This window comes from Glarea lozoyensis (genome assembly GCF_000409485.1).
Source record: "Glarea lozoyensis ATCC 20868 chromosome Unknown GLAREA13, whole genome shotgun sequence".
Classification (NCBI taxonomy): Eukaryota; Fungi; Ascomycota; class Leotiomycetes; order Helotiales; family Helotiaceae; genus Glarea; species Glarea lozoyensis.
In genome coordinates this window covers 109,811-121,687 of record NW_007360987.1, presented here as the reverse complement: position 1 = coordinate 121,687, position 11,877 = coordinate 109,811, and the positions used below count along the sequence as shown (strand labels likewise).

The window sequence follows — 11,877 nt, the reverse complement described above, 5'->3', positions numbered from 1 at the left end:
GATACTTAATTGGGATAGAGTAGAAGCAAACGTAATCGACAGAATATTCCATCTAAAGACAATAAAATGATTGGGCTAGAGGCACTGAAAAGGGTAGTAACAATGAGAGAAAATAGTTTTATTATGAATCTCTTCGTGCGGCCGTGCATAATGCATGAAGTAAATGAAATAATGTTGAGCGGTATAGTGAAATGCCTGAGCTGATCTGACCTAAAAATAAGATATCACCCTCTGAACAAGAAGCGAACACTTGGAATCATTACAAATTCTAACAAGTCTCCACTCGTTTCCGAACATTTTCGCCAAAAGTCTTTCAAGATTGTCAATAAACTACTTACTGATTTCGTTTCTGATCGCTCACTTGCGAAATGTGCACGTTCGTTGTAATTAAGATATTACAATATTCTTCTTATTTTCCTTTGCATTCAAACCGCCCTCAATAAGTGGCTACGATGAATAATCATATTGCAGCATCTCCACATTAGCAGGCGGCACTTGCCCAGCCCCCACCTCTTCAGTAGACTCATCTACCATCTCATGATCCCGAAAAATCTCAAGATGGTCCCACAAGAAAAGGATCTTCCTCTGCTTTAGACGTCTCTCGATATCTAACTCTAAATAATCGTCCACCTCATCCGGACGACTGTGACCCTTAAAAAAGTCCGCAATAATCGTCTCAATCAACGTAGTCCAGAAGTCCACAGAACCAACATCTTCCATGTAGCCTTCATCGATATTAAGAAACATGGGTCTTACTTTTAACACCTTCGCATCCTGCGGGCCATAGTGCGGTCCGGCGGGGCCTACAAGTCTGTGATGTTCGTTATCACTTACCTGCGACAAATCATCATCGTTTAGCAAAATCTCTAGGTTTTGAACATTATCCAACATCTTAAAACACAAACCTTGCTGGTCCAGTTCCGTATAATAACGAAACCAATCATCGTCTCGTATAGCAGTGAAGATCTGGTATGGTAAGACGACCGTGTCGATCGAGGGCCGGAAGTAGATGGGCCAGTCCTGAGATTCGGTTTGTGGGTGAAGTAAAACATACTCTTGGAGCGCAAGAGTTCGACTCCAGGACTCGATTGAGAAGGTCACTGGTAGCCGAGCCGAGGAGGAGAGATAATGGATAGCTCTGCGTGGACTCCAGGGATCATGTCCAGTGTAAGCGTGCAAGTGAAATCTAATGCGTCTAGGTGGACCACCTAAGTTTTTGTAGATTATGGCTCGGATTTCTTTGGGTAGGTGAGGCTTATCAATTTTGAGGTTGAGTGTTCGGGCTGGGAGACTTTGGCGCGGGGTTACGGGTGTGGTGCTACAATTTGCCACATTTGCGGAGAACATAATTGCGATTTTTGAAACAGAAATGAGTGTAAAAGAAAATTGGCGTTTGTGGTAATTTCCAAATGAAGAGTTCTGAAATTGTAACACACTTGCTTACTAGTATCTGGCCATCTGGGACAAGGAGGAGGATGGAACTACTTTATGTTGTTGACGAGAGATGTCTACAAAGGAAAAATAATAAAGGTACAAAAGACTTTAAAAAAATATGGGGACAAAGAAACAATTGAAACAAGGCTTTGACACAATGCGCAGAACAAAGGAGGATGAATGAAAGGCGTTTTCTCAATGTGATCGGTTGACTGAGAAGTTTAAGTTCTATTTTTAGAAAATACTTACCAATTGGTCAAAGTACAAAGAATTGGCGTCGAGCAGAAAATTTTCAGCAATATACCTTCCACGAGATATTAGAAAATGCAGGGGAGATGATAATCAAATAGGATATCTGTACTCCTTTCTTGGACGGAATAGCCAGCCACATCTGCGCTCATGATTGAGAAGTTAGTTCTACATGTGTAAAAGTAGAGGTGGGTAACGAAGAATATGGTTGACCATTATTTTAACGAAACAATGGTATCAGATAACTTGCTTCCAAGGTTTTTAACTCTATCTTTGTATATAAGACCATTTTTATTATTCTCAAAAAACATAGTCGGCCAATTTCATCATACACAGATATGGGAAGTCAGTCAGAATGTGAACGGTGGCTATGTAGATATCGTTGACTTTATTATTCAACTTACGCAACAAACTATTTGCTGGATAGTCAAGGGGGTATTCCTTTGTGCGATGGCTTTCAAGTGGGGCATTGGTGGGTGATGTTGGTGATTCGGTGGTGGATTTGGATTCGGGAACAACAAGTTCTCTTGTCAGGAATTTCTGATATTTCTTGAGTTTCTGAACTTCTGGTTGTACTTGTATACAATTATTGAATGGTGTATGGAAACCAAAAAGTCATTTCCTGTAAAGTGATGCGTCACTTGTGTCAGGAAAGGGAACAAGTTTTCGGCACATTGGGCATGGTCATTTTGATGGACAACTAACTTACTCTAGAAGACTACACACTGGTAAAAAAAATGTTGTGACTGCTATAATTGGGGAAAATACTACAAGTGGGTAACTTTGGGGTCACGATTAAGAACTCCGTTTCAAGCTGCAATCACCATCTCTCTCTAAGGATGAAGTATCTCGTGACGCATTTTGTGAGTGTTTCTTTTGGTAGAAGTATAAGTAACTTTGTTCAAGAAAGCTTTTTTAGATACGCAGTAATTCGCCAAACTTAATGTAGCTTGAACATTGTACTTTCAACCATTTTACGCAAATGAGTTCTGGTTAATATTGCTAAGATAAAGACCAACTCAACACGAGCGACAGAAATTATTTTGTCATCAGTCAATTAGAATAAAGAAGAACTTCTCTTAAAAATAAATCGAGTAGTATCAAATAATTACTTAGTAAAATAGAATAGAGTAACGAAAATATTAGTAGTAATAAAGAAGTCGAGAGATTACAAAAACATAAGGCTCTATTTATTAAGTAAAAGACAGTATAGTATAAGTAGAATTTCCTAAGAGAGGAATAGTTTTCGCTATCACCTCCGTTTATGTTGTCTCGAAAACCCAATTTCGGTAGTAATCATGATTTCGGTGATAAAGCCTACTTTAATTCCAAACACTTATAGATTTAATAACACAAATTCTGTAATCAACACGACATGAATTGATCCCGAGAAACAATGTTCTGTTGGTAAAACATGCGAGCCCAACATTGCTCTCCTCTCCTCATTGGTAGACCTCGTGACTGGAGAAGTGTGACTTGACAAACGATTTTCTAAAGTCTCCTATTCGATATTTTAAACGGTGTAGAGCCAGCAACTAAGTTAGTTCTCTCTGAGAAAATCTGGATAGTGTTAGCAATTACTAGTATGTAAAGGCATATGAAAATTCTCTTTTCGTACCGCTATGACGATCGAAGTGTGAAAGGGTTGAACACGTTTAACGACTGATTAGATAGTGCGTTTTGAAGACTTGAGTTCTTTTCAAGTCATTAATTTTCTTACTTATACAATTCTGATGTATTTATCATTCTGTCGAGTGATACGTAAAATAGGGTATCAAACGAGGGGATTGCAAACATTAGTTGCATGTTCTGTCCAAATCACTTCAGGCATCCTAGACATCATGCTCATAATCCTCCCACATTTTGAAGTCGCAGTGAAAGAATTTGATTATCTTTAATCTGCTCCAAGTGGTTCCATCGAACTGTAATCGCGCACATAACTTAAAATATCAAAGTCCAACCACAGGTGGTTTGCCTTCTCACGATGACTTACATTCCTATTATTCGTTAAGCGCACACTTGGTTCTTGAGAACCTTCCAGACTCAAACTTGAATCCAATCATTCTTCTGCGGAGTGATCTTGACACGAGCAGAGTCCTCTGTCTACATGCATCTCACAGAAAGCAGGAGCTTGTCACAATAAAAATTACCAGCTCATCACTTTTAAGTCACTAATTGATTTGATGAAGGCCTCTCGAATTAGGAACAAAGTGCATCGATTAAGTAGCCTTTTTCTTTAGTATTATAAATGGGTGTTCAAAGCTCCGCTGGAGAGTGTGAAAGTGGAAGTGTGTGACTGGGTACTTAGACTCGACCATCTTGTATTTTTTTAACAAAACAAATATTTCGCCATCTGCCAAGTACCTTTAATCCAGCGTTATCTCTCAAATCAAGACCCGAACCCTTATAAAATTCCAGAACTCTTAAATCTTTTTTAAAATACATCTAACAATTACCCCGTCTTACCAACCCCCCAGCAATTGGTTCGCTAAACCCCGCCCTATTTCAGGTTAGATTTCCCGCCTCTTCAGCACGGTTGCCTAGACACAAACCCAACTCACAATCCTCGTACCTCAACACAACACACACCCGAAAACAAAATGCCATTTGAATCACTCCCCGTAGAGATTCTACACAATATATTCTCCCACAGTGCGGGAAACTACAAAGATCTATGGAGCTTCAGTCTCGTAAGCCGACAGCTCGGGGATGTGGCGACGTCTTTTTTGTACGCGAATATAGAATTGAAAGCCAGCGATGAATGGATCCAGGACATGGAGTACAGATTTATCAACGATGACGAAAAGATCATAAAAACACTCGCTTTGTAAGTGCCAAAATCTGCTTTTGAAGTCCTCTGATATTGATTTCGAATATAGAAATCCGTCACTAGGCGCAAAGGTCAGGACATTATCCATAAGCTTCCCAGATGTGCCTAGGACACCCATAGATAATTTCATTACTTTCGGCCAGGAGCATGGCAAGAAAGCGGCCAAGAACATGGCTTTTTTGACCAAGGCGGTACTGCCCGAAAGTGGACTCACTCGACATATTGTTGCCAACATCACTAAGTATCAGCAACTTAGGGAACTCAGTCTCCGAATTCGACCGGATGCTCGGGAATGGGGCAACGAACCCACAACCGTAGAGAAGCTCCAATGGACGATCGCGGCTGATTATACTAAAATAAATGCGATAGACCGCTGGAGCACAGCTGCCAGTATATTGGATATTGCAGGAACTGTTTTTCCGCAGACTGTGGAGCTTGAAATAACAACTCGCTACACCACAGGCTTCAATCCTGTCCCCGAACCTCTAGCTCAAGTTGCGATTAAGTCTAATGAACCTGTTTCATTGCCGCGCCTGCGTAGGTTCTCATATCGAGGCAAGGTCAAAGATGAAGATCATGAATCTATACTTCGTTTCATTCAGAGAAATCAGGGCACGTTGAGTTCGCTCGATATGCCTTTTGGGTTTCAAAAATTAAATCAACCAATGATCAAATTTCTCCGGAAGATTCGCGACGTAGCCCCAAAGCTTACCTCTTTCACGATTCCAGAAAGATATCGAGAAGATCGATGGAGGAGCCACAAACTCCCTGTCTGGTCAACTTCAACATATCCTCATGCGAGCCCATCGAATGGAATCGATATTTTTCAGATGTGGAACATCGGGTGTTCATTTTCTCATGAAATTGGCAGGTTCTTCTCCGACTGGACGACTCTCAGAGTGTTGAAGATTGGGGTTCCTCTATCTGGGGACGATGGTCGACCACAATTTGATGACGTCGTACCTGTAAGTCAGCTCTTTGATCACATGCTCCTAATGAATCTTTCCAGCACACTAACTTTTGAAAGCAAATCCTGAGTTTCATAGAAAATCTCCCTCAGTCGATTGAGGAATTGTACATCGAGCTGGCTAACGATGATGTCGTCGCAGACGAAGACGAAGATTTCGACCCAGTTGCAGAGCTGCCGATCAAGATTTTCAAATCCATGACACGGCTGCACTCCTTGGATATCAGTGCCTGGATTGCAGATGTAGATCGAAGTACTGGGCTCATTCCTGAGAAGGCCGTATTTTGTCGACGCCGCCCAAGCGAACAAGAACCAAACAATATCACAAAAAAGACAGTTTGGGTCTCCAGATTGGAAGCTATATATCAAGAGGATCAGACAGCCGTCACGAATACCCCTTTAGAGATAGAAGGTGATTTTGAGGGCAAAGATGCGGATGAGCCTTGGTTAGGTGGGCACAGGTCATGGGTGTCTGATAACAGGAAGTACTGGGTGGATGGAGAGTATGTTCTGGGACAAGATGTAGAGTACTCCGACTTGGGTTCAGATGATGAGGACTAAAAAACGCGGGCATATGTACCCAATAACTTTCAGCTGCCAAACTAATCTCAAAGAAATACGCATTATTTCGGTGAATTTCAAAGCAATCTGAGAGTTTTGCAAGTGATGTGGTGGCTGACAGACGAGTAACTGCTCAATGACGTTATCGAAAATTCGATTTCAAAACCACCTCATATCATCCAACAATCTCAGGCAAAACAACGGAACATATAAGAGAATCCAATATTCAGAACCAAAATCGTCCAAAGTTATAACATCAAACCATGGCAAGTCAAGTGCAAGACAAGAACGGGAATGCCATCGACGAAGGAGATAGAGTATTCACCAAAATCCGAGGCGGAAAACGCGAAGGCGAAGTATGCTCATCTCGGAATCATCATTTGAAACTTTCTAATTCTGGCTAGGTTGAAGACATAGTAACGACGCAAGAAGAAGCTCAAAAAGAAAAAGTGAAAAATCCCCCAAAAGGTGTGCTGACCGACCCTCGCAACTGCCAATGGCTAAAGAAGAATAGTTGTTTTCCACGATCAGCATGGGCACAAAGTCGCCCATAACCCTGGCACGCTGGAGAACTTGGATGCGCAAGAATGAAAGTATTCTGGGGCAGTCGTGCGTGGTTAATGCAGAAGTGTTACATACAGCAGAAATCAAAATTCCAGAAATCAGAGTATTGTTCAAACGTGTGATGTTGTGCTTATGCTGTAGCGCCGGCCGATTAAAATTGGAAGACTTCAATAGAAACAGGCAACACTTGTTACGCTTCCGTATGATTTCCGGTTGTTGCCATCAAGCTTACCTTTACCAATTCAGGTCTATAAGAATAGAAAGTATAGATACCTTGGAATATAGATGTGATATCGTGGGCTGATGTTGGTGAAAAGTTTCCGTTCTGAGTAGTGATTGCTTCGCACAGTTGAGAATTAATATGTTGGAGATTAAGAGAAAAGACGAGGCCGAAACTTGTAGTTCTGCTCACGTTCGTTAAGCGCTATGCGTTGTTGGCATGACAGTTCCATATGGTTGCTGGGTCGCTCGTGATATAAGAGATTCGAAAGTGTTTGTATATGATTCCCCACCACCGCCCAGCCCTCCTATTTTGAATATCCACATCAAGTGCAACCCATCATCCTACGAGACCGATCTGCACACAGAGTTGGTCGGTTTCCGTATCGCCTGTGTGAACGCTCGAAAGATCCCGACACGAATCGTACGATGTTCAAGAACAAGCCCAGATTATACGTAGTTTGTTTCTTTCGTGCCCCGAAGGCGACCGGAAATCCAGATCGATATCACTGGGCTCTTGCCAGCGGCCGGAAAGGCGATATGACAAACGGCAAGCTTCTCTACCACGTGCGCACCACCATATCCGCAGACGGAGTACGATGGCAACTTGAAGAGCCTCCTCGCAAGCTCTCACCATCGAATTCGACAGATTTGCTCACATACACGGCCGTCGCCAAGATCATCGACCTAGGACGACTGGAGCAGATATGCGGAGCCATCCCCATCGAGATAGACGCACCCTGGGAGGTCTTCAATTGTCAAACATGGGTTGAACGAGCTCTTGCTGCAATCGTAGCAGACGGCGCTTGCATAGGCACAAATGCTATTCCATCAGAATGGACCACGCTCCGCGACCAATGCATTTCCTTCTCAGATCCAGTCCGTCAACTTTTCATCCAAGGAAAGAATATTCCGCAGCCCAGACCGACCCAGCAACTTATAGGTTCATAGATGAGGATGTTGGAGTATGTGGTTCGAGGTAGAGTAGGTAGGGGAAAGCTCGCAGGCAGGAAAAGTTGCGTTTTGTTTGCAAGTAGGAGGTTCGGGAGTTGATTTGCAGAGTCCAACACAGAATAACGCCGCCTTCGAAGCTCCTACGCATAGGCGCGTAGAATTTCGTGTATTTTGATATCTTTTCGCAGTTATTGACTCCGCAAGAGACGAGTCCGTCGTTGGGTACCCGTTCGTAGGTTACCAGGCTCCATTGAGCGCATGAAGAGACCAATCCCAATGGCCAGCTGTCTTCTGATAGTTGATCGCTATGATGGCTCGGGGATCGTGGTTTCAAGAAGACCTATGTGCAATTACATCGCAGCCATCGAATGTTTCCTTGTGGGTGTTTGTATAGTCTGCAGAGCTACTTGAGCTGTGTATTGAACAAATAGGAAGCCTTGATGAGGTGGCCATAGTTGCAAAGACATGGCTGCTCATACCAGGAGACTCGTTGAGCAGTTCAAATAAATACTTTTGAGAGTGAGTCGTCGATGACATGAAGCAGGTCGAAATACGAGTAATGGTTTACTTCAGAGATTTGGGAGACGCGTGCTGTAGAGGATGGTCAGGTGATCTCGACCCCGCAATCTCGACGCGTCTTGGATCATCAGCGCGAACGCCTTCCCTAACGATCTTCCATTTTCGATACCTAATGACAGCCCCTACTCTTCATCAAAAGACTTCTCTATTTACATTGATCTTTGGACGATGAGGTAAGAAGTATCGTTGTTTCCCGTTGATGGCGAATTTACTTCCTGTCTATCCTGTAGCGCAAGAGCGTCGAGTCATAGAACTTTTCTCAGGAAAATCACAGTTTGTAAAGTATCTCTCTGTACCTGTACTTGGTATTTATATGCATTTTGTACTACCCGGCGCTCTTAACTTTCATCTTGAAAATATAGGATACCCCTGTGCTTTGTACTCATCAAACGTAATCTTTCCAGCATACGTAGGAAATTTTACCATCAAAGGAACCTCAATATCCTCATCTACTCCCAAATCCGCAGCTTTATGAACGATGCTCTCGGGGAGTCTATGCCAACCCATCTTTTCGTACAATTTCACAGTCGACGGCGATGATTCGAAGTATATGGGTATTCCGGCATGATCGCACAGGTCTGACCCCCATTGGACCAGTGCAGCACCAGCTTTGCGTCCCTGGTTTTTCGGGTCAACGCCTACCACGTGGACATCTATACAGGATCAGCTTGAGCCATTCAGGATTCATGTTATAACATACAAATATACTTATGTCCTCCCCACAACCTCTCCCTCACCTCATGCAACGGACCCAAAATCCTCTCGGCCCTCTCTCTATCCTCGCCAGTCAACCAAGGCACCCCATGATCCCGCCTTTCCTCTTCACTCCGCTCATGTAAGTAAATATCACCTAACGCCATGCCCACGATCTCGCCGGTCTCCATGTCCACACATTTCCAGGTGTATTGGAAACGGCTTTGGTGTAGATAGGCGAGCGTGCCTGCGGTGTGCTGCTCGCGGAACTCGGGGGTGATGCCGGAGGGGAAGAGGATTTTGACCATGAGAGAGCCCATGGTGTCGGCAGTGAAGGAGGAGAAGTAGATGTCGTAGACATTGTGGATGTCTGGAAGGAGAGCAGGGAGGACGGCAAAGGGCATTGTGGTGGTTTTGAAGGGTAATCGGGGATGAGGTGTTTGGATGAGATGGGAGTTAGGAACTTCTCAACTTCAACTGGAGAGCAGCAACACTTGAATATGGGATCTCAAAACTTCTTGAAGCACCTGCCCGAACGACATGTTCCGCTGTTACTCGAAAAGTGGCGCCTTTCTACCACAAATCCAAATCTTGGCTGTCAAGTGTCTGGGTCGTATCACTTCCCGCTTTACATAAAGCCTCTTGGCTATCTGCAGCTGGGCATACATAGGATAGATTTTCAGGCAAGGGACTATGTTCCTCACTCATATCCAGAGTTGGAAACTTCACTGGAGTTCAAGGTCATAAGAATAAAGTGTCCATCAAGATTTAAGAGAGGTCGTTATACTTGAATGGCAGTAAATTACAAGAACAATGAAATATTATGACTTCAGTCTTGCACAAAGCCACTAGCACTACACACCCAATAACTTAATTACTGCGATATAACCTCCATAACAAAATATTCCGTAAACCAATCCCTCACATTTACCACTTAAACACGCCAAGTCCAGGGGTCCTCCCAAACGAGCCAATAGATCGTCCCACCAATATCTTATCAGATTAAAATTTTCATCTCCCAAGCACACCACGACCTCGTATCCCGTGTCATGTTTCTTTCTTGGCCGTCGAATCGAGCCAGCTCAACAGCAAAGCTATGCTGATTCGAGATGTCTCCGTTAAGCACGGCTCGCTTCCTGTGATGGAAGAAGAATTTGTTATGGGAATGTCCGGCTTCGGAGAATGTTGGAATTATGCCAAGTATGCATTGGTTTGCGTGGAAGGAATTTGAAAGTTTCATTGCAGTAGGCTAAATCGGATGCAGGGACAGCTCGTAAGTTCGCTAATTTTTATCTAATCTTATCTGATCATCTTCTCAATTCGATCTCGTTGAGGCACCACAACACCATAACTCGCCATGTTCGAGAAAAAGATCCTCTTACTAAGACTAGTCTTCTATTCCATCCGAGCATACTTCTCCATACTCACCCGTGCCCTAACCACATCATTCAAACGAACATACTACCAATTCCGCTTCCCCAATCCAACCAAGCCCGAAGATTCCAAGGACAAAAATATCATCATAATCGGCGCCTCATTCGCAGGCTATTTTGCAGCGAAAATCATCGCAACTTCTTTACCGCCCAATAGTCCATTCCGTGTGGTGGTCATTGAACCACACAGTCATTTCAATTTCACATGGGTGTTTCCGCGTTTCTGTGTTGTGAAGGAACATGAACATAAAGCGTTTATCCCGTATGGGAGATACGTTCCCGCGGAATTAGTGAGATGGGTGCAAGCTCGTGTTGAGAGGGTGGAAAAAGAGCAGGTGGTGTTGACGAATGGACAGAGAATTTTGTATGAATACTTGCTTGTAGCGACAGGCTCGGGTGCAACTGATGGCCTCCCAAGCCGAGCTGGAGTAGATGAGAAGAAAGATGGGGTGGTGTTGTTGAGGGAGATGCAGGATAGAATTGAGGAGGCGAGACATTTGGTTGTTGTGGGTGGTGGTGCGGCGGGTGTGGAGTTGGCTGCTGACGCAAAGCATTTGTATCGGGATAAAAACGTCGTTTTGGTGCATTCGAGGCAGGCGGTTATGAATCGGTTTGGAGTCGAGTTGCAAGTAGCAGCGTTGAAGGGGCTGGAAGATCTTGGTGTGGAAGTGATCCTTGGGGAGAGATTGGTGAGCGAAAATGTGGAGGGAAAAACGGCTACACTGAGTTCAGGGAGGGAAGTGCGGTGTGACTTTCTAGTAAGTTATTACATCAATTTCCTCTAGCCATGTGCTGATTCTGCGATCAGATTCATTGTGGTGGACAAAAACCATCATCCAGTATCCTATCCTCGCTCACACCATCGTCAATAACGCCTTCCGGCCACCTCAGCGTCAAACCCACACTTCAAATTCTCGACAACAATCACCCAAATATATACGTCTGCGGAGACGTCGCTGACACCGGAGAACACAATCCAAACGCTCGACACGCAATGCAACAAGCAAAGATTGCCGCGGACAATATTGTGCTTGCTGCGCGAGGGAAGAGTAAACAATATAAATACAAGCCGCACTGGGCGGAGTCTGTAATTAAGTTAACACTGGGATTGGATAAGTCTGTGACGCATTTTGGGAAGGATGGGACAGAATTGTTGTTTCCTGCTGTGGAAAATGATCTTGCGTTGATGTGTGACGGGTCGTGGAGACATTGGGGGGTTGTTCCTTTTGAAGATGAGTATGGGGAGAGTAAGACGGATTGAATAAACGTTTCAATTAGATTGCGCTTAGAATATAGTTATGGAAACAGACTTTGTATTCCACGACTGAAGTTTCAACATGAGTGCTATGGCAACATGCCTTTCTGCAATTAGATCATTTCTGCTCCTCAGCAGG

The 11,877-nt window shown here is 43.8% G+C and overlaps 6 protein-coding genes across 6 annotated transcripts; 4 read left to right on the top strand and 2 right to left on the bottom strand.

Annotated features, from left to right (window-relative positions):
• Positions 1 to 447: 447 nt before the first annotated feature.
• On the bottom strand, positions 448 to 1,347 carry GLAREA_10006 (uncharacterized protein; the record flags this gene model as incomplete). The annotated part of the gene is made up of 1 exon (XM_008080056.1): positions 448 to 1,347. One exon carries the CDS (start codon positions 1,345 to 1,347, stop codon positions 448 to 450), a length of 900 nt encoding a protein of 299 aa, XP_008078247.1.
• Positions 1,348 to 4,457: 3,110 nt separating this feature from the next.
• On the top strand, positions 4,458 to 6,041 carry GLAREA_10005 (uncharacterized protein; the record flags this gene model as incomplete). Its single annotated transcript, XM_008080055.1, has 3 exons — positions 4,458 to 4,510; positions 4,563 to 5,478; positions 5,541 to 6,041. 3 exons carry the CDS (start codon positions 4,458 to 4,460, stop codon positions 6,039 to 6,041), a joined length of 1,470 nt encoding a protein of 489 aa, XP_008078246.1.
• Positions 6,042 to 6,304: 263 nt separating this feature from the next.
• Positions 6,305 to 6,632, top strand: GLAREA_10004 (uncharacterized protein; the record flags this gene model as incomplete). The annotated part of the gene is made up of 3 exons (XM_008080054.1): positions 6,305 to 6,397; positions 6,446 to 6,509; positions 6,556 to 6,632. 3 exons carry the CDS (start codon positions 6,305 to 6,307, stop codon positions 6,630 to 6,632), a joined length of 234 nt encoding a protein of 77 aa, XP_008078245.1.
• A 621-nt stretch (positions 6,633 to 7,253) lies between these two features.
• GLAREA_10003 (uncharacterized protein) lies at positions 7,254 to 7,775 on the top strand (the record flags this gene model as incomplete). The annotated part of the gene is made up of 1 exon (XM_008080053.1): positions 7,254 to 7,775. One exon carries the CDS (start codon positions 7,254 to 7,256, stop codon positions 7,773 to 7,775), a length of 522 nt encoding a protein of 173 aa, XP_008078244.1.
• Positions 7,776 to 8,702: 927 nt separating this feature from the next.
• Positions 8,703 to 9,454, bottom strand: GLAREA_10002 (Acyl-CoA N-acyltransferases (Nat); the record flags this gene model as incomplete). Its single annotated transcript, XM_008080052.1, has 2 exons — positions 8,703 to 9,010; positions 9,058 to 9,454. The coding sequence occupies 2 exons, from the start codon at positions 9,452 to 9,454 to the stop codon at positions 8,703 to 8,705; spliced, it is 705 nt and encodes a 234-aa protein (XP_008078243.1).
• A 953-nt stretch (positions 9,455 to 10,407) lies between these two features.
• GLAREA_10001 (FAD/NAD(P)-binding protein) lies at positions 10,408 to 11,744 on the top strand (the record flags this gene model as incomplete). Its single annotated transcript, XM_008080051.1, has 2 exons — positions 10,408 to 11,241; positions 11,292 to 11,744. The coding sequence occupies 2 exons, from the start codon at positions 10,408 to 10,410 to the stop codon at positions 11,742 to 11,744; spliced, it is 1,287 nt and encodes a 428-aa protein (XP_008078242.1).
• Between the last annotated feature and the right edge of the window lie 133 nt (positions 11,745 to 11,877).